The 21748-nt window shown below is 48.2% G+C and overlaps 1 protein-coding gene across 4 annotated transcripts in view; it reads right to left on the bottom strand.

The window, feature by feature from the left end:
* IQSEC3 (IQ motif and Sec7 domain 3) overlaps window positions 1-21748 on the bottom strand; it is a 107469-nt gene that overhangs the window by 55581 nt on the left and 30140 nt on the right. For 3 of the 4 annotated variants that reach the window (XM_029954596.1, XM_029954598.1, XM_029954597.1), the window contains exon 1: window positions 18625-18697. Coding sequence is in view for 1 of the 4 variants with exons in the window: in XM_029954599.1 (XP_029810459.1) it covers window positions 18625-18708 (84 nt within the window). In the remaining 3 variants the exon portion in view is untranslated. Of the gene's footprint in view, window positions 1-18624; window positions 18709-21748 lie in introns of those variants that run through there. The other variant, XM_029954599.1, reaches the window with a different exon arrangement.

Below are 21748 nucleotides of genomic sequence, written 5' to 3'. Positions count from 1 at the left end.
GCCTGTCACACAGTAGTCCTTGATAAATGATGACACCAGCAGTGGCAGTATTCAGAGCTGGAAAGCTATGGCATGGAGTTCCAAATGAGTTCCCAGAAAAACAGCATGGAGAATTCCTACGTGGAAGAGGAAGGGGTTCTCAACATTTAGCCCTACTCAACCTTCACAAAACAAACAGTAAGGTTTTGCCATCATAGCTCAAGGTCATTCCCAGACCTCCAGACTAACTCCCATGGTCTTTAGGGAGAGAAGTGAAGGCAAATTGGCTTCCAGAGGCTTCATCCTGCCCTTGTTCTCCACCCACTGGAGCAACAACACAGTGAAGGGCCCTGGTGTTTGGGGGTCACAAGTCATGAGATCCATCACCTCTGAGGAATCTGTACATATTTACTACCTATAGGAAGGCCCATTGGCTTTACCAGCCACAATATGGGGCATGCCCTAGGCAGACATTTGTCCAGTGTCCCTTGTGTAGATTTGTGTTTTTGTCACTTTGTCAGGGAGCTATGGAGGCCTAAGTACTTAAAACCTCTCATCAAAAGAATGTTCCCAGACTCTTTTCCCTCTCCATACCCCATCTATAAAAAGAGCCAATGAAAGAGGGTAGTATATTCACCCTAGCTGTTATAGGTAGAAGGGCCATCTACTTCAACTTAGAGATCATCTACTTCAATCCCAGTCTCTTACAGAGCTCTAGGCCCATTGTGCCAATGCCCAGAGCATCACACTTTACAAGACACATGTTGCATCCCTTAAGTGTCTGGAGTTTGCTGGGCTGACCTTACATCATGAAGCTGCTGTCCCCAATGGGTCAGATTTCAGGCAGCCTGGCACTTGGACAGGAATCATGTGAATGGTATTCACTACATGACCTGCATAGATTCTTGTAAGGAGAAAGGAGGGAGAGGAGGAGAGAGGGAGCCTGGTGATCTTAGTTATCTTGGGCTCATTATCCAGCTGCATGGAAACAGATTCCCTAAATGGCAGCCCCCTGGCCTGGAGAAACTTAGCATGACTGATGACATAAAGGAGATGCTAGTCACAAGAATCTTTCCTCAGTTGGGATGCCCACTCGAGAAAGTAAAAAGAATGTAGGTGGCACCCAAATAAGAGGGTTCTGAGAAGGCCTTGGTGGCACCCACATGACATTAGGCCAATACACATACAGGGACCCAGGTCATGCATGGGGGTTATTCCACACATGAGAACATAGGATTTGAGAATGGAAAGTGAAAGTCTTTGAGAAATTGGGGGACTATAGCTGCTCAGGGGAATGCTTCATGTGCCCAGGACCAGAATGACCTGTGTGTTGGGACTGAACATCACATCAGAGAGGGTCACTTATGTGGGAAGCTGACTTGTGCTTGGAAGGATGATAGGGACCCAGAGAACATGGCACATATATGACTCCCCTGGAGTTCCAGTGACCACTCCATCCTGTCATCCCTGCTATCAGAGCTGACTTCCTAAAAATGTAGATATTTTAATGTCAATCCTTTGCTCAAAATGCGTCAGTGACTTCCCAATACTCTTGAGATGAGGTTCACCAGCATGGACTCGGGAGCACTGTGATCTTACCACAGTCTTCCCTTCCAGCCACATTTCCACCCACCCACTCTGTGCGCACTGAAACTCTTCCCAAATATGCCAAGCCCTCTCAGACCACCATGTCTCTCACAAAACCTCCTTCTGCCTTGAAATGCCTTCTCTCCATGATCCTACTCTCCCACACCTCCTTTCTCTGCCTTGTCAACTCTTCCAGGACTCACTCATTGCCCCTGGGAAGAGTCAGCCCCACCCTCTAGTGTGCTGTAATAATTTCTGGCACTCAACTCTATTTCAGCAATGACCACTTTGTATTCTAATTATTCATTGATATGTCTCTCTCTGCTAGACTTTGCCATGTACATCTTTTTATCACTAGTGTTTATCACAGTGGGCTGGCTCATAAGACATGTTTAATGAATGTTAAATGAAAAGATAGATGGCCAGATGGGTGGATGGATGGACATCATTTAATCTCTACTACTTTCCCAAGGGCAGAGGTACTAGGGAAGGGTCAGTGACACACCACCCAGACTCTCCTTCAGGGAATTACTTGTTGCCCAGCTCTGGGAGTGCTATTGGTGATTGCCATCTGCTGTCAGCCACATTAGCTCCTTCAGGGAGTGTTTCTGAGGCAGACACCTCCTTGGTTGAAAATTATATACTTCCTGGCACTGTCTGAATCCAGCAACTGATTGAGGCAAGGATATAAAGGCTCAGTCATTGTTACTCAACATGGAGCAAGTTTGGTAGGTCATTCTCCCTCCAGAGCTTGCCTGAGATTGGCTGAGGCTTCTGTTGGACCTCCGTCACTTGGACTTTTTCTTTTGCCCCATGCTATGTTCCTGCCCTTCTGTGTGTGTTGATCCCAAGCGCATCCTCTAGGAAACATTCAGCACACTCAACACTGAGTCTGCTTCCCAGAGAATCAGATCAGTGACAGATAACCGGCTTTTCTTTTTTCTTCCTTTTTCTCCTGACAGTCAAGATTACCTGCCTGTCCGAACACCTGTAGAACCTTTCCAGTTCCTAACACTTTCGAGAGAACTCTGGGCTCTCTTCCCAGAAAAATGCATGTGATTTCATATGTGCCAAACTTTACCTTCACATTTGGAGGCTTTAGAGACTCCACAGACCCAGGCTACGAACCCTATTTGGGAGAGATGATCATGGATTATCTTCCATATGCTGAAGATGATGCCAAGGGCCATGGGCAGTTCTGGTCATACAGAGAAAGTGTTTGGGTACCACCGACCACATAGCTTTCAGACATTGCTTACTGTCATCTGGCACTGACAGCATCCTTGTTCACAAATAAGAGAGCTTGAGTGGAGTGAGGCCCTTGGGTCTGCAACTTCCCCATTGGCTGACATGGGCAAGATACCTAACTTCTGTACTTCAGTTTGCTCTTTTGCAAAATGGGAATATGAATATCTCCTTTCAAAGAGAGTGAGAAAGATAAAATAAACTCATAGGTTGGTATGCTGGCCACAATGAGAAATACGGCTTCTTGTTTTTAAGCTTACTTATTTATTTTGAAAGAGAGAGAGCTCGCTCACACCCATGAGTAGGGGAAGGGCAGAGAGAGGGAAAGAGAGAATTCCAAGCAGGCTCTGTGCTATCAGCACACAGCCCGATTTAAGGCTCAATCTCATCAATCATGAGATCATGACCTGAGCCAAAATCAAGAATTGGACACTTAACTGACTGAGCCACCCAAGCACCCCGGAAATACAGCCTTCCTTTGCACCTGGCAGGACCCTGTGCTCACATAGCCCCTGCCAGGGAGCTGACTCAGGTGTCCTCCTTGGATTCATGGATTCCTCACTGGGACTCAGTGTCCTCCCTGGATTCCCAGGCAAGGCCATGTCACCCCTGCCAGGAGCTGGAGGGGACAGAAGGAACTGGAGAGCTGTGCAAGAGCCAGGAGAGGACACCTAAATCCATGCTGCCTTACCAGAGGCTGGCTTGGGTGATGGCCCTTGGCACGAAGGTGGAGAAAGGAATGAGGAGGCATCTGGAGGCCTAGACTCTGAGGGGCTTGTTGGTGTTGGTGTGGTAGGTGGCTGGAAGAGGCTGTTTTCCCATCTGTGCAAAGCTAGAGCAGTGATTACTCGAGACCTTGCCAGGAGGGTTTGGGAGGCTGACGGATTCCTCATGTGGAAGGAACCCCTAGAAGTCTTGAACAATTGCACTACATTAGTCCAAACTCTGCCAGCCTTAAAATTTTTTTTTAATGTTTATTTATTTTTAAGAAGGGGGAGGGGTAGAGAGAGACACACACAGAATCTGAAGCAGGCTCCAGGCTCAGAGCTGTCAGCACAGAGCCTGATGCAGGGCTCAAACCCACAACCTGGCAAGATCATGACCTGAGCCAAAGTCAGATGCTTAACCAACTGAGCCACCCAAACGCCCCTGCCTGACTTTCTTAAAATACTTTTGGGACAAAGAAAGTAGGCATTTTGCACACAAAATCTAACAACATGCCTTTCATCTGAAGACTTCTAAGCCGTTACTAAAACACTTCTTTATCTCCCATGTTTGAATCAATAAGGTTGTCGTAGATGGCCAGAATAAAGGCATCAGGCAAGGGAAGCCAAGTGTCCTCTGGGCACCAGAGGGCACCAGGAAAAGCTGAGGTGAGCAGAGTGCCAGTGCTGGAAAGAGAGTTGCTCTGTGCTCATTCTAAAAACAGGCTAGAAAATGCTGCTCCAGGTGGTGGAAAGAGCCCTGGGCTATGAGTCGAGGTCCAATCTCACTTTTGCCCATAGCATTTGGTATAACCTTGGGCATGCCACTTCTCTCTGGACCTCTGTCTCCTCATCATGAAATGGACAGTTTCTGCAAGATGCTTTGACATCTGGAAGGAAGGAGCAGCCCAGCTTTCTCCATTTCTCCTTCCATCTCATGGGCCCCAGGCCCACACTGCACCATCCTGCCCTGTGGCTGGGCTCTGGCTCCTCTGCCCTTAACACCCAAGGACACAGCATAAGCCTCCTCTTACTTCCCTTACGTCATTTAATCCATGCCAGCATCTGCCCCAGCCCGTGGCTCCTTGACCTCCATTATCCAAGCTGGAAGCCAGGTCTCAGAATAGAAACCCCTGTAGGAGGGCAGCTGTGGCTTTCTGGGCTCATCCACTTGCAGAAACTGCCCTGGCTTTATTGGCTGTGACAGATGCTTCTCCTTCCCCTCTCCCAAGGGCTCTGAGAGAGTAAGTGATTCTCTCTCCTGTCGGCACCTTGGAGACTCTGGGCTTTGATCTCATAGCTGTTCCAAAAAGGTGCAGGCTGGTTTGCTTTGTCTGTAGGGGTTTCCTATCAAAGGAACCACGGTCCTTCTCTGGACTGGTGCCTTCCCCACATCGAGGCCCACAGTTCCGTGGTGCTCACTGAAGGGTGGTCACAGGAGCAGCCCAGGAAGACTGTCTCCAGATGTCCATTGTGGGCATCAGCCTCCCCTGCTCAGCCTACCCCACAAGGGAACGGCAGCCCCTGGGCACATCAGAACCTCTTGTCCTTCAGGAAAACCTCATCTAGAAGTTTCCTCAGGACACCTCCCTCCCAGGCTCCAAACTGGCCACGCTGATCAATGCCATCTTATTGCCACTGGAATCCTAATATCTTGAGCATTTTGTTGTCTCTCAAATAGGCATAGATCTGGTAGCAAAATCAAGCTCTGAGGACATCCCACTCGCTGCCTGCTCCTTCCCCAACACGCAGCACACAATTTCACAAAGGTGTGTTTCTCTTAGCCCGGACACAAAGAATTCACCCTGCACCTGAAATGCACCACAGATTTCCTCACCATTTATGTCTGCTTGTGCTGTCCCTCTAAGAGAAGATGTTTCCCATGCCTGACACCCTGACGGCACCCATCCCTGCAATGAAGCTCCAGAAATACTGCATTTAAAACCATCTCTGAAAAAAAAAACATCTCTGGTATCCATATGTTTGCATTCATAGGTCTAACAGGAGAGACTGGCAGGGGACCATGGGGAGAGGAAGGGGTAAAGAGAGTGGGGGAGAGTGAGGGACACAGATCAAAGGAGACTACTGAATACTGAAGGGGGAGGGGGAGGGAGGGAGAGGGTGCTGGTCATGGTAGGGGGGCACTTGTGTGGGGAAACACTGGGTGTTATATGGAAACCAATTTGACAATAAACTATTATAAAAAAATAAATACATAAATAAAATAAAATAAAACCATCTCTGGACACACAGCCTAAAGTCATCACACAACCAGTGCAGACAACACTGGGTTTTATTCCATTTTTTTCTCTTAGTATGAGCCATTTTACATATGTGAATATGAGTAACATATGTAAAGTGTAAAGAAAAATATTCCCTTGTACCCAGCTCAAGAAATGGCACATTAGAAGCCTTTAATACCTCATGCAATTCTCCTCCTCTCCTCAAAGGAATCTTTGTCCTGAATTTGTGTTTATCATTCCCTAGCTTTTCCTTGGGGGCAAATTTCCTCCTTGTCCTTACGTAAGCTGCTTTTGCAGGAGCACCAAGCCTGCAGAGTGTGCTCACGGGGCAGGGCTGGACCAGGACACAGGAGATCTTGCAGACCCCACACAGGTCAGGAGGCCCCCTCCAAGGGCAATGGCCCACAACTCCATGCTGGCAGGACAGAAAAGATGGCAGGGATCTGGCCGCAGCTGGGCCGGACCATTGTCTCAGCAAGGAGACTTTCAGGAAAGAAAATGGACTCGTTCTTTAAGCCCACCCTGCCGCTCCCTGCCCCTCTGTGGTCTGGGTATGTAACCAACTCCAAATGGACCAAGGTGACTCTCAGGAGTCACATGGGTGATGCTGGGAGAGGTGTGCTCAGGAAGGGCATCAGCTCATGAGCCAGCTGGGAGCCAGGTCCAGGGTGTGAGTGCTTTGGGGTCCCTGAGAGGAGGGAACACAGAAGGCCACGGGCAATGTTGGCCAGTGCACAAAGGGGACAGTATGTAGGTAGGACTCCATGCCAGACGGCCTGGCTTTGAACATTGGCTCTGCCATTGACTTGCCCTGTGGCCTTGGGCAAGTTACTTAACCTCCTTAAGCCTTGCTTTCTTCTCTATGAGAGAATTAAGGTGTGTAAAATGCTCAGTAAGCCCAATATAGGGAACCACTATCTTCTTCCTTTTTAGGATTTCCAACGCGCTATTCTGTTCAAATAAGAAAACAAAAAGCAAAAGCCTCATTCCACTTCCGAATATGAAAAAGGAGGAAGGAAGCGATTTCAGAATAAAGAACAGTCCTTAACTTGAACTATCTTTCTCTTACGTTCTTGTGCGAGAGTTCTTTAAATGGAAAAGTAGTGCTCTTTTCTGTGCAGCATAATTTCTGAAGCTCTGAGTTAGAGATGATACCAAGAGAAGCTGCCAGAAGGTACAAGGGCTGGGAGGCAGACGAGTATGCGATGAAGAACCAGACAGACTGACCATGGTTTAAAATCTAACGACTCAGGGGTTTCCGTAGTGTAGTGGTTATCACGTTCGCCTAAAATCTAACGACCCGCTTGCTGTGTGGCCTTGGCTAGTTCCCGGATGTTTCTGAGCCTGTTTCTTCACTTGTAAGGTGGGGATACCTGCCACATGATTCCATTGGGAAGGCTGATAAAACAATGTCCATAAAGCTTCTGGGACCTACTGATGCCCTGCAAATGTAGGTTTCCTTCCCTAATCTGGGCATGTCTCACTTCCTCAGCTTCTGGCTCAAGAGCAATGACTCCCGAGAGCACAGACCTCATCTAATCCTTCTGGGGTCCCTCTGAGGGATGGTGGTGACGGTGCTGCACACGGTGCATCCCAGAGGCTAGGCAAGAGACCATGCGTGGCTATTTTGTACCCTCATGGCTATAAAGTCCCTTTATTCCATTCTCCTCCTGTCCCACTCAGATCGGCCCTACCTCACCCCAACAGAGCAGATGTTTTTTTGGATCTTGAGCTATTTCCAGAGAAAGACATTCTCCCACTCCTCACAGGCTCAATTTCGCCACAAGCCAGGAAAAGGGTCTCCAATGGCCTACAGGTGTCTGTGGCAGTCAGGTGTGTGCTTACCCCAAACAGAAGTGTTGTGACACAAGAGATGAAAATGGCAAATGCCCAATAGTGTAGGATGCTGCTCTGGACATCCATCCAGTTACTATGGAGCGGGATCATTTACCTATTTCCTTACAGTCCCCTTCATTATCTTTTGCTTTCCTACTTGAAGTTCTTCTAAATGTCTAGCTTCAGTCATTCTTGCTGCAGGAGAAACCTCTCACAAGCTTACAGTATCAGAATGGCTGTGCTATTTTCCACATGCCTGCAGATATCACATGTCATCTCCAAAAGTGTTTAGGATGAGGGGACAATGCGGGTCACACTGGCTTTGGGAAGAAGTCTCAGAGATCCCAGCTTGGGGGACCACCCACCCTCCAGGCAGGGCAGGGGTCGGTGCCAGGCCATAAACCTTTCCTTGCAAGGATTCAACTGTTTCCTCCTCTTAAGAGAACAGGCAGGCAAACTGTCAGCTGGCAACAATTTTCTGATAAAATGCCTCTGCGCTTAATCTCATCCCAGCCTGCACTGTGACAGCCGGCTGCTGGGTGAAATCATTTCCTCTCCTGCCCTGATGTCTAGAAAATCTCCTCTCCAGGCCTGTTGGCCCTGCTGGATTGGCATTTATGTGGGCCTCTAACTTCTTTGATCTTTCCCCCAAATCAGTCCCGTAATTCTGAGAGTCTCTCTTCCTCTCAAATGTTGGGCTCTTTCCAGCCACCACTCCCTGTGCCCCAGGCTAGGCTTGAATAGAAACAGCTGAAAGATGCCTGCTTCTCCATGCCCATCGCCTGCCATCCAAAGGACGGACTAGACCCTCTCTCTGAAGGGCATGGCTCACTGACCCTGAACAACATTCAAGGTAGTGTGTTCCCACCTACTTGCCATACCAAGGGCTCTGCCATTAGACCCTCATCCCCTAAAGTAGTCAGCTCATTCTTTCTAAACACTTCCTAGTCATACCTGAGTTTCTAGCCCCTTCTAGGCCTCAGGATCTTGATTGGTTTCTCCCTCTCTGCTCTTGAAAAATCCAGCTTTAAAATAGTTAGCACTTATTGGGTGCTTCCTATATGCCAAGCACCTTTCCAGGCATCATCTCATTTAACTCCCTCAAACTCTGTAAGAGGTGACTGCTCCTGTTATCCCCATTTTACAGGTAAGCAAATTGAGGATTTGGAAGTTTAAGTAATTTAACCAAAGTCACAGAGTTTGTAACTTGCCAAGCCAGGATTTAGACCTGGATTTGAGTTGCTTTATGTTCTCAACCACTCCACGTTCTAGGATTTCCTTGAAGTCTTCCTGAATTTATCTTCAAGCCCAGGGTACTATTTTACTAACTCTCCATTACTCAGATCTTCCTGTCCAACCTAAAAGGGAATCGACAAAAATCATCTGGCACTCACCCCTCTGCTCTTGAAGAAGAAAAGAGACTCTCATATTTTTAAGTTTGTTATTAATCAGTAACTGTGAGTATTGTATTCACCAGTATCATATTTATTATGAATTAATAAATTCATACTAATATACAAGTCTCTTATAAATTTGTTTCTGGTGAGTCAGTTCCCCTGAAATCCAAGGACCTCAGGGTTGCCTGATTGCCTCTCCAAACCTGCCAACCTGCAGCCTGGACTTGGCACACGGGAACCACGCTGAGATCCCGCCAGTCTGTGTGGGTGGTGGCACCTGGAGCGTGGCCGAGGCAGCACACTCAGACAGTGACAGGCAGGATGCAGGGCTTAATGTCCCTGCTTGTTGCAGCCCCTCTTATGCAGGCTTGTGGTCTCTGTCAGCTTCTACCTTTGGAACTTGAACAAGTTGCTTCCTTTCCCTGAATATTTCCCCAGCTGGAAAATGGACACTGTAATTCTTGCCCCTGTGGCCTTTAACAGGTTTGTGGTGTGGACCAGATGGGTGAAGGGTTGGGAAGGAGTCTTACCGCCTAGAGCACCCTGTACACATGTTAATTAGGGTTATGACCAGCTTTCCACCGAAACTTCCTTCATTTTCCATCGTCTCTGTACTTGGAATGAAGGAAACTGTGTGGCAGAAGGGCAGTGGGTATCGGGCTCCTTCCTGGGGCACCCGGGGGCACACAGCCCAGTGCCGAGGCTGCATGGATCCCCACATCCGGGGAGTGGGACAAGGACCAGGGAAAATAACAGAAGGCAGACGAGAGCCTGGAGGACTCAGAGTGAGGCAAGGCTTTCCTCCTCTTGAAAAATCCCTTTTGTGTCTTAACAATAAGTAGAACAGAGAGAGACAAAACCCGTGCATGGCCCCTTCAACACTTCTCCTTTGTTACGTGTGCTCACGCTAGTTTGAATGTTGCTGTTCCCATCTGCTTCTTGAGTCCACTGTCCCCTGTGTCCCTGTCATGCCACTTGTCCTTTGTTTTGCTTCGTAAGTGCTCCTGGGTGCTCCTGCTGCCTCAGGCCAAAGCAGAGTGACTTCTAACAGAATCACTGCCGTAGGGACACTGGGCATTATATGGTTCACCCTCTCATGTGGTAGCTGGGGAAACTGAGGCATGGAGAAGTCTGGTGGTAGAAAGCACCAGCTCTTCAGGAAGCCTGAGTTCTAGACCCTGTTGGGCACATCACCAGCTGGGAGAACTTGGGCAAAGCACCTTCCTTTGGTCCTCAGTCTCCTACTGTGTGATAAAGGGTGGTGTATCTGTTGGGTCCCTTCAGGCTGGAAGCCTTCTGGTTCAAAAGCAACAGCTCCTGTTGGCTCCTCTCCGCGTCGGAGGCAGCAGCGTATGCCAGTCTTCCTTCACAGACAGCTGTCTTTCCTGGGTTTTGTTTTTTGTAGCATTTTAACCATCACACACACACACACACACACACACACACACACACACACACACAAATCTCTAAGGTTCTTGGGACGCCTGGGTGGCTCAGTCAGTTAAGAGTCTGACTTTGACTCAGGTCATGATCTTGTGGTTTGTGGGTTCGAGCCCCCTGTCAGGCTCTCTGCCAATAGCTCAGAGCCTGCAGCCTGTTTTGGATTCTGTGTCTTCCTCTCTCTCTGACCCTCGCCCACTCACACTCTCTCTCTCTCTCAAAAATAAACAAACATTTAAAAATTAAAAGAAAAAGAATCTCCTTTCTTAAGCTGTTCCAAGGCCTCTGTCGAAGGCAGTAAAGTCATTAAGAATGCCTGGTCCCAGGGCGCCTGGGTGGCTCAGTCGGTTAAGCGTCCGGCTTCAGCTCAGGTCATGATCTCACGGTTTGTGGGTTCGAGCCCCGCATCGGGCTCTGTGCTGACAGCTCAGAGCCTGGAGCCTGCTTCGATTCTGTGTCTCCCACTCTCTCTGACCCTCCCCTTCTCACTCTGTCTCTCAAAAAATAAATAAAAAAACATTTAAAAAATTAAAAAAAAAAAGAATGTCTGGTCTGATCAAATCACTCACTAGACTATGATGATCTCTTCTCTTTTGGTTTGATGAAACAGATTTAAAACCCTTTTTGTCATATATCAGAAACACTCTCTGAAATTATAATTTATTGTCATGGTCATGTTATTGGTTGAAAGACAAATGAATGGGTCAAGATGACTTTTCAGAGGAGAAAACAAACCAAAACCAAAAAGGCCTAAGAGGTAGTGAGGTCAGAAAAATCTCTAAACTTGCAAAGAGAGGTTACTCTTTCTGGGAATGAAAAAAAGAATACCCAAAAGATTCAAACAAGAAGTTTCTGGTAAATGAAAAAAGGAATTTCTTTCCCTAAATTGGACAAAACTGCGTTAAAGAATACCAACGGAACAGAGACAGACATTCCTTGTGGCGGTTTTCATTTTGTTGTTCTGGAAATATTATCCTTAGTTATGTTTATTTCTTTAAATAAGAAATTTATTTCTCTTTTCACCTTGGTTGCTCCGGTATGTTTATCTCCAGCTGCCTGGAGTCCTCAAAGCCTCATTTGTAGGGTTGAGGGTCAGCCTTCGTCGCCCCTGAACCACAAACCAGGCTGTCTGTGAGGAGCCCCCTCTGAGCAGCTCCCTGCCTGGGACCACGGAAGTGAGAGCCAGCTGTTCGCTCTGCCTCCACACTTTTACTTCCTATGCTTGAAAACACCTCCCTTCTTTGGTCATCTGATTCCAATCCTAGTTCCGCCCTTTGCCAGGGATATGGCCCTTGGACAAGTCGTTCATCAGCTCCGACCCTCACTTTGTTTGCAAACCTGGGACTAATAGCCGTTCATGAACTTCCAGTGGGAATTAAGTAAGCTGATATCTGTCTGGCGCAGAGCAAGGGCTCACCGGCTGACAGCCAGTGTTCTCTCTCCCTCTCTCATGGGTAAGGGACACAAAACAGAAATGCAGAGTGAGGAGGAATTCTCTGATCATCTCTCAACACACTGCTGACAGAAAGCTGTTTGTCCTAACTTGCAGCTCATTGAAGTTGGCCCAAGCCTGGCCTCCCTCACACCACACAGCCCCAGCCCAAGCCTATGGATGGGGAAGTTTGCTAAGTGCCCTCTGGTGACAACTGAGGTCTCATGAAGAGGCTGGTCTTAGAGGACCACTGGGTGGGAAAAACACACAAGGAAATTGGCCCGGACAAATGCTTGACTCCAAACACAAGTTTCACATTCCAACTGAGGAAAACTCTCTGAACAGAAAGTCAAAAATCATGACAAGACAAAGCTTTCCTAATACTCCCTGGAATTGGAGGCATGGGTGTAGGGGATATCCCCTACCAGGGTATTGAAGTATTTTGACATCTATTTTGTCTTTTGTGCCTCCTGAGTCTGGCAGGGAAGACAGAGGGGGCAAAAAGCACAGACATGAGGGGACAGGCCACATGGTTCATCAGGGGACAGGTTTCTCTAGCTCTAGGACCAAATTCTTCTGCCATTTTCCTTGTGATTATGCTCAGGTATAAAGTCCAGCCAATGTGGCTTCTGCTGTAACTACACAAAATCCTCAGGACACTGGTGAGCAAACCTAACCTTTTCAGAAAGCCCGAATGAGAAGGAGCAGACCCTCCCCTCCCCCTGCTGTTCACCACTTGAGCCCAGGTTTGCTGTGTCCCGGGCCAGACTGAGGTCCTCAATCCCCAGGAATCCCACCTGGACCCCCTAGTCAGCAGATGCTCCATTTTAGGGCATCCTAGGAACTGTCACAGCACTGCATTAGGTCTCATGATCCCGGCCCTTGCCAAGATGGTTGGGAACTAACCACTGGACGCTGAAAGAGACCAGACAACTTTCCCTTGGCCTTGCCTACCTCCCACTGCCTTCCCTTGTGTGCTGAGGCAGAGACCCCAGAGCCTAGGGGCTGGGCAGCTTAGGTGGGCCGAACCTCCAGTGCCAACTGGGCCTATGAGGGAAGCCTTGTCTTCTTTATGCTTCTCAAGGGAAAAGGGGACGCAGTTCTGCAGCTCCAAAACAAGTCCCTACCCTCTCCACTGTGGGTGGGGTAGGATTCCCGGCACCCTCGGAGCCTGGGATGTGACTGATGGAGCTGGCACGTGAGGAGGAAACTCCGTAGCCCAGCTGTTAGAAGACTAAACTGTATCGATTGAGAATTTAATTGCTCCATAATCACTGAGTAAACACTGACTGGTCCATTGATCATGCCCCAGGCCAGCTGGGGCGAGCCAAGAGGCGGGATGGAGGTGCCAACAATGCAAACGAAGGGCTCTCCCAGAAAGCATCCTTGGAAGGAAGTCCCTTCCTCAAAGATAGCAAGGAGTGCAGCCTCCAGCAGAGCCCATGGCCGCCCACCGCCCAGTCTGTTAGCAGGTGCAGACAGGCGCCAGGAAAGGATGGGGGGTTGCGAGGGGTTGCTTAGGGCAGGGGCTCTCTCTAAACACAGTATACTAAGTGGGCAGTGCAGGCTACAAAATCTTTTCTTTGGGGGGGAAATGTAAAACCCAGTGCTTAGAAAAATAAAACCCTGGAAGGTTGCACCTTAATATATTGACAGTGGTTAATTCTGTATAACTGGATTCAATTATTTTCTTCTTTATATTTCTGTATTTTCCACATTCCCAACAACTAGCAAGTATAACTTATGATTAGAGAAAATAGATATTATTTAAGGTCAAAAGAAATGCCTAGAAGGATTTCTCCTGTGCTCTGAAAGAAAGAAAGCAAAAGAGAGAGAGAGAGAGAGAGAGAGAGAGAGAGCGAGCCCTAGCAGCAGCTCCGTGGAAAGTGGTTGCATTTTGGAGTTAGACCTGAGCTCACCTTCCAGCTCCAGAACTGATTAGCATGGTCTCTCTGTCAAGACATGGGACTTCTCTCCATCTCAGATTCCTCATCTGTAGCTGCGAATAACAGCTACCTCACAGAATTGACATAAAATACTCAGAGTGCTTAGTGCAACATACCTGGCATGTTCAAGAAATACTAGTCTCTTCCATACTGGAGTAAGGCCAAGGCAGATAAGACTGAGTACCAGGGATGAGTCATTGAGTCTGCTGGGACCCACAGTACCCTCCTCCCCAGGACTCCCCAGAGGAGGGAGTTGTGCTGTTTCCTCCCTGTGCCTCCCCTGGCTGAGCCGCCACCCCCACCCCTCCGAGCCTCCTCTTATTATTCTAATAGAAGCCAATCTTCCTCCACTCTGCCCCACTGCCACCCACAGAGACAAATGGGCTGCCATTCTACTGGATGCTGAATGGTGGCTGGCCAGCAAGAAGGTCATTGTCACTGACAGCCTGAGAGGGAGGAGAGGCATGGGATTGGAAGTAGGGCTGCAATTACTAGCCTATTCAGCTCCCTAGAATAAAGCCCTTGTCATTAGCTAGCAGCAGGAGGTGGCAGGGAAAGGGGAAGAAAGAGCCTGGCACACACTTGCTGCGCCTGGCTGGCTGCTCTGGGCTCTACCTCCACCCCCACGCCCACACTCACCTGAGGACCTGAATACCCTGGCATGCACAGGGGGCTTGCCTAGGGGGTTGGGAACTCAGGCACCATTCCCAGGGGGTCCAGCCTCAGAGGCCTCTCCCAGCCCCATAACGGCTCCTTGTCCCCCAGTCCCTGATGCCCACTGCTTGGCCGCCCCCATTCTCACAGAAGCCCAGCTTCCAGACTTGCTGCACTTTGGGTGTTCCCACCTCCTGGGGCATCACTCCCTGGCGGGCTCCACTTCCCAATACAGAGTTTCTCCTGACTCTATCCCTCAAAGGCTTCTCTACAGGTGACTGGGGCAGGTTGTCCTAGCAACACCACCCCCAACCCGGGGTGGGGCTTAGCAGCCTCTTTGGGAGGGGTGAGGGTTTCCCCTGGCCCCTGAGTGTCTCCTCTGGGCTGAGGGATCGCCTCAGGCTGTGGCAGCTCCTCTACACTGGTCTGACGGATGGGCTGTGAGTGATCAGCTGCTGTGAGGCCCCCACAGCATGAGTCCAGAGTTCTTGAGAAAGAGAGTCTTGCTCAGCCTCACAGCTTGGGGTGGGGCAGGGAGAGGACAGACCCCTTAAATTGGGCTGACTTGATCACCACTGGCTTCAGCTGGGGTGCAGAGGAAGAATGTCAGGGAGCTAGCTCTGAGGTCACACACCAAAGGCCCCAGTGACCTGAGACCTAATCAATTGGTTTAGATTTCTTATTGGGTTCTCCTGCGGAGACGGATGGGCTTATCCCCAGAAACCTCAGAGAAGGCCGATTGGGCTAGAGCCTGGCTCAGCTGGCGGGAGGTCAGACTGACAAGAGCCTAGCTTGTGTCAGAGCCCCGCAGCCCAGCCCAGGATCTCCCAGAGTGGCCCAGAGGGCATTGTGACCCACCCAACCTGTGTTAGCCCTCAGCCCAATCTCTGATCTTGCCAGGTTTTCATAAAGAAATTCCTGGGGAGGTCTGGCCTACGCTCTGTGGAGGTAGGGCACCTGGTTAAAGGAAAGTGATAAGGGGCTGTGAAGGGGTCACAAACAGGGTTGGGAACAGGGATGTTGGGGGTCTCATGGGAGAAAATGTTCTTAGGATGGAATTCCCCCAGGAAGCCAGGGACAGACAGACTGACTGACACATAAACTGTTGGCCTGTCAGAAAACATCCAGAGGGCCTCCTTCCAGAAAAGCCAAAAACCTCACATCAGACACAGACCGACAGACAGATAGGCAGGCAGAAATACAGTCTAGGAAACTACAAGCCAAACAGAACAACTTGGAATAATTGGTAACAGAGGTCCCCCGCCTTCCTTCCCAGAGCACCCCCATCCCCACCTCGGCACCTGCCCCTCCAAGGGGAAACTAAGATAATAGATTTCCTACCCTCCCACCCCAAATCTCGAGAAGGAAGTCCATTCCCTTGGCAGCCATGACAGGGGAGCACCCCTCCCCTGCCCCACATACACCTGTCGCTCTCTCCCACATAGCACACCAGCCCCTCCCATCCCTTCCCACCTGGATCCAGGACCACGGGGCAGGCAGGTGGGCATAGGAGTGTGGGCATGAGAAGGATAAAGGGTGAGAAGTGAGAGAGAGGATGGCCATGGAAAATCCAAGGAAGGATTCCTGTTGCTGTGCCCCCCGAGACTGAGCTTGAGGGTACCCTGTCATCCATCCTCGCTGATGCCTCATGCTTGGGGAGTAGCAATTAAATGCCTACTGAATCAAGCTGGGTAACAGGGTGAAGGCAGACTAGACAGCTCTTCTGCCTACCCCACCCCCACTCCGGCCAACGAGGACATTTTTAGAAAGAAAACTCATCCGTGTATCTGAACAGTGACAGCTCATTGGAGGGAACCAGCACCCCCTGTCTCTTTCCTCAAAGATCATCCCAATGCCACTCCACTCTCTATCCTCTTTCCTTTTCTCTCCTGCCCTCACATTCTCTCATTGCTTTCTCCTTCCAGTTTCTAGATGAGCCATTTCCAACCTGGGGGCACCAGCACCCCATTCGACAGGGAGATCCTCCAGAACTCAAGTGGCCTTACTTGTTCTTATGCCCCCAGGCACAGAACTTGACCCACAGACCATGCAGGGCATCAGCACGATGCTTGGTCCTTCTCTTTGCATTCCATGCTTCTACTTGGTCACCGTCTGGGAACAAGCATGCCTTCCTCAGCCCTGGACTTCAGGATCCCAAAGTGCCACTTGCTTTGGCCTGACTCTGACACCTCAGAGTCCTGCCTACATCCTGGCCCTGACTTCCCTTTAAGGGAAAATGAGTAGGGGTGCCTTTCAGGGGTGGTTTTGTGTCTTTGTGTCAATAGCTACCATCTCTGATTACTACCTAGCAACTCTCCAAGGAATAAAGGAGGAAAGATCATGGGATCACTGAGTCTCAAACAAGAAAATGGTGGGCAGTAGGGGTGACGTGTCCTCAGGACAAGTCTAGGCACTGCTACTTTCTGGCTGTGTGATTATGGGCAAGGCCCTTGAGTGCTCTGAAACTTACTCTATTCTCACATACGACAGGGATGAGAAAGCCTGGTCTAACTTTGCTGAGCAGCTGAGACACTCAGTGAGATTATGCATCAGTATTACTGTCCTGATAGACCACCCTCTTGGAGGGGGAAATTGAGGTCCAGGGGAGCTGAGCAACTTGCGCAAATTCATCTCAACAACAGGAGACTGTAGATGGGGCCAAGTTCAGGCCAGAATCCAAGTATCTTGACTCCCAGTGAAGTAAGTAAAAAAAAGAGAGAGAGAGAAATGTGCAGAACTAAAAACTGGTGGAAAGAGAACAAAGTGTGACAAAGGCCCTGGGATGTAGACACAGGAGAGGAATTTGATGTGGGCGAGGAAGGCGAGAGGCAGAGAGACAGGTGAAGGTGGAAGACAGACAGGAGTACAGAAGTGTAAGGAGGAGGGACCACAAAATGGGAGGTGGGGAGGAAAGAGGGACTATGAGTTTAGCTACTCAGATTGGCTTTGTTTCTCCTACTTTAGCTGAGGAAATGACCTGCATGAAGCAGAATTATTTACCTACACTTACATTCCAGGGGAGCCTTGAGCTTAAGAAACCTAAAGAACCCTCCAAGCACCTGCTCAGGCAGCTGTTAGGTGTCAGTCCCACAATGTAAGACGTCCACAGCAAACAGCTGTGGAGAAGAGGGGACGCATTGTGGAAAGCAGGCGGCGCCCGGCAGCCTTGCGGCGTTTCTGTATCCATTCAGCACTTGGTTACTCATCGCCCTTTCTGCGCGCAAGCTTTACAAATGCGATGATGATTCTGCACAGAAACTTAGAGGTGGATGTACTCCACGTTAAAAGGAAACATTTATAGTACATGTAAAAGCTAAACAAATAGATTTTGTGATGATGAGGACTACTTCCCACTGAAGACTGCTAGGTTGTTGACTTTATTGGAGAGACTCCAAACATACACGGTAAAACTCAGATTTTGTGTCTGATTAGATTGGCATGCTGTGCCTGTTCCATCAAATATGTGGATGTCTATTTAAATTGTATTACCCTAAGATGTCATCAGTGACTAGGAAGTTATCTGGTATTTTGCTAGTTAAAATAGTTAAATTAATTTAAAATTTCTTGATTAAAAACAATAAAAGAAAGAGGGACTACAACCACAAGATGAAGTAGGCCTGGGACAGTGACACCGACCCTTGACTCAACACTCTCCCCCTTCCTTCCCAGGTCAACAGCTAACTCAGTGCAGGTTGAAAAGCTTGACAATTGAACTCAATCATCTTGGCTCTTTTATGGAAGGAAAAAGCTTAGAAAGAAAATTGTAAGTCTTTGCTATCATAGAAAAGGTGGGCTCGACCGTGGGTTGAGCACCTGATGAGTGCCAGACAACCCACCAGGTGATTAGATACACTGTGCATAATCCAACTAACTTCCCTTCACGTCTAAAAAGATGATATTTTACGTAGTCGGTTTAGGGGGAAGGAGCCTAAGCTTTGAATTTGAGCGCTAGAATACAATGGCCTCCAGAGTTGGGAATGGCTCACCTAGGGTCCAGAGGAAGGAAAGAGAAATAGAAGTATGAGGCAGGAGGTAAAAACAGACAAACAAAAACACAGGACTCCGAGGAAGAGGCCAAATGGTGCTGTGTGGTGTGCTTTGCTCCAAGGGGAAGGACGGTGGGGGTTGGGAAAGGGAGAACGGCCACCAGTGCATCCCCACCTTTGGGAGGCCAAGTCGGAGCAGGCAGGCTTCTGCTCGGCGTCAGCAGCTGGGCAGCAGAACTGGTGCAGCACGGTCTCATTCCTGAGGGCAGAGCAAGAGGGAGAAGATCAGGGGCGGCCTTGACAGGCTGGGCCCAGCTGGCACTAACGCATTCCCTTCCTGAGAACCCCTCACCCTTGTGTTCACATTGCTCCAGGGAGGAGCTCCTGGCTTTTCTCAATGGAGCATTAGGCCCAGTTCAAACACTACCTCCTGCTTGCAGCCCCCCTCTCAGGCCCCCAACTCCCATCACCTACCTCTTTCTCCTTCTGAGACCCCCCCCCCAGCCCTGTGCTCTGCAAAGAGTGTACCATTTATTCAGCTCTCCTGTTTATCATTATAGTTCTTTATGACCCCGTTCCCCACTATGGTCTGGCAAGGCCGAACTAGGTCTATTCACCAATGGTGCACAGAACTGCATGCAGGGAACATGTTTAAGCTGATCATATGCACAGATACAAAACACTCACACAGAGATTTTAGGGTTGCTCACTGAAAATCCAAGGCACGGTGCTTGATGAGGGATTTGTTTGATGCAAATGAAAAAGCTAACCCAAAGGTGGAGATAGAGGTTCTAATGCCAGCTCATCACACTTTCCAGGTTGCAATTTATTTACTAATGAAATAAAGGAGTTGAACTATAAAAGTGGTTCTCAACCCTAACTGCTTATTAGGATTATCAGGGGCCTTTAAAAACCATCAATGCCTGGGCCCTAACCTCCAGGGACTGATTCACTTGGTCTGGCAAGGTCAGGGGCACCAGGACTTTTTATAAGCTCCCAGGTGATTCAAAAGGTAGCCAGAATTGAAAGCCATTAGACTAGATGATTTCAAGGTGACTTCCACGGCTAAAATTCTGTGATTCTAATATCTACTTTGAGTCACCTAGGGACTTAATAGTAAAATTACTTTTGGATAAAGTTATGCTGACATGTGGCCTTCTTTCCTTTAGCAAGCATTCACCATCATGGGGTCAGAGAATGAGAGACCTGGGAGGACCCCCAAAGATTGCCCAAAAGACATTTTTAAAACTTCCTTTAGCTTCAGAATACTCTGTCCAAACCCAATCTTTCTTGGAAGCCCATTTTGTAAAACAACCAAGGTAGAATAGCTCTACAGTCAGGAGTTGAAGGACTATGTCACCTCCCTGATCTGCTGGCCCCAATTTTGGTAGCCACCTATCAGGGATCTCTTGAGGGCCCCGCGATTGTAAGAGCATAGATTAGAAACTGCTGTGTTTGGGGCGCGTGGGTGGCTCATTGGTTAAGCATCTGACTATGGCTCAGGTCATGATCTCATGGTTTGTGAGTTCAAGTCCCACATTGGGTGAGCACAAGCCCAACTTTGGGTGAACATGAACCCTGCCTCAAGTGGGCTGGAGCCCGGCTTCTCGTGAACATGAGACCCACTTTGGGTAAAACATGAACCCTGCTTCAGGGAAGCCCAGATTTTCTCTTCCTCTCTCTCTGCCTTTTGTGGGATATTCTCTCTCTCTCTCTCTCTCTCTCTCTCTCTCTCTCTCTCTCTGTCCCTCATTCACTTGCTCTCACTTGTGCCCTCTCTCTCTCTAGAAAGAAAGAAACTGCTGAATTTGGTTCTTCTCGTGGAAAAAAATAATGATGGAGCCTACCTAAATCTGACAAAAATAATTCCAGAAAGATTTTATGCTTAAGTGAGAAAAAGGAAAACAAAGGAAAATTTACAAGGAAACTTAGGAAGACAGCTTATGTGTTGGGGAGACTTTTAAAACAAAACAGGAAATTGAAATGCCATTATGAAAAATAAACATATCTGTCTACATACACTGAAAACATCTTGTATGGAAAAATATACTCATAAGCCAAACAATAAATGATGGAGTGGGAAAATATATTTGCAATACATATGACAGAAGGTAGGTTTGTATCCTACATTGAGATCCCACAAATTCATAATGCAAAGACAGACCCAGTAGAAAAAAAATGGCAAAGATTAGGAATCCCAGTTGACATAAGAGGAAATCCAAAGCAGCACTGAGATGCCATTTCCCATCCACCAGACTGACAAACATTCAAAAGACTAGTGACAATAAGTGCTAGTATGAATGTGGGGAGAGAAGAGCCCCCGTCTACCACCTGTGTGGTTGTGAAGTTTTACAGCTGTTCTTGGAAATTAAAAAGAACCCATGTTGGGGCAGCCCCATAGGGCTCAGTTGGTTGAGCATCTAACTCTTGATTCCGGCTCATGTTATGATCCTCATGGTCATGAGATCAAGCCCCAAGGCAGGCTCTGAGCTGAGTATGGAGCTGTCTTAAGATTCTCTCTCTCTCTAAAAGGTTAGTATCCAAAATCTATAAGGAACTTATCAAATTCAATACCCAAAAAACAAATAATTCAGTGAAGAAATAGGCAGAAGACTTGAATAGACACTTTTCCAAAGAAGACATCCAGATGGTCATAGACACATGAAAAGATGCTCAACATCACTCATCATCAGGCAAATACAAATCAAAACCACAGTAAGATGCCACTTCACACCTATCAGAATGGCTAAAATTAATAACTCAGGCAACAACAAATGTTGATGAGGATGTGGAGAAAGAGGATCTCTTTTGCACTGCTGGTGGGAATGCAAACTGGTGCAGCCACTCTGGGAAACAGTATTAAAAATAGAACTACCTATGACCCAGCAATTGCACTACTAGGTATTTATCCAAAGGATACAAAAATGCTGATTCGAAGGGACACATGCACCCCAACGTTCAGAGCAGTGCTATTGACAATAGCCAAAGTATGGAAAGAACTCAAATGTCCACTGAGGGATGAATGGATAAAGTAGATGTAGAATACATACACAATGGAATATTACTCAGAGATCAAAAAGAATGAAATCTTGCCATTTGCAACAACGTGGATGGAACTGGTGGTACTATGCTAGGCGAAATAAGTCAGTCAGAGAAAGACAGATATCTTATGATTTCACTCATATGTGGAATTTGAAAAACACAACTGTCAGAGTAGGGGAAGGGAAAGAAAAATAAAATAAAAACAAAGATGGAGGCAAACCATAAGAGACTCTTAAACACAGAGAACAAACTGGGGG

This window comes from Suricata suricatta, chromosome 10 (assembly GCF_006229205.1).
Source record: "Suricata suricatta isolate VVHF042 chromosome 10, meerkat_22Aug2017_6uvM2_HiC, whole genome shotgun sequence".
Classification (NCBI taxonomy): Eukaryota; Metazoa; Chordata; class Mammalia; order Carnivora; family Herpestidae; genus Suricata; species Suricata suricatta.
The sequence above is the reverse complement of the archived record's forward strand: the minus strand, read 5'-3'. Positions and strand labels throughout refer to the sequence as shown.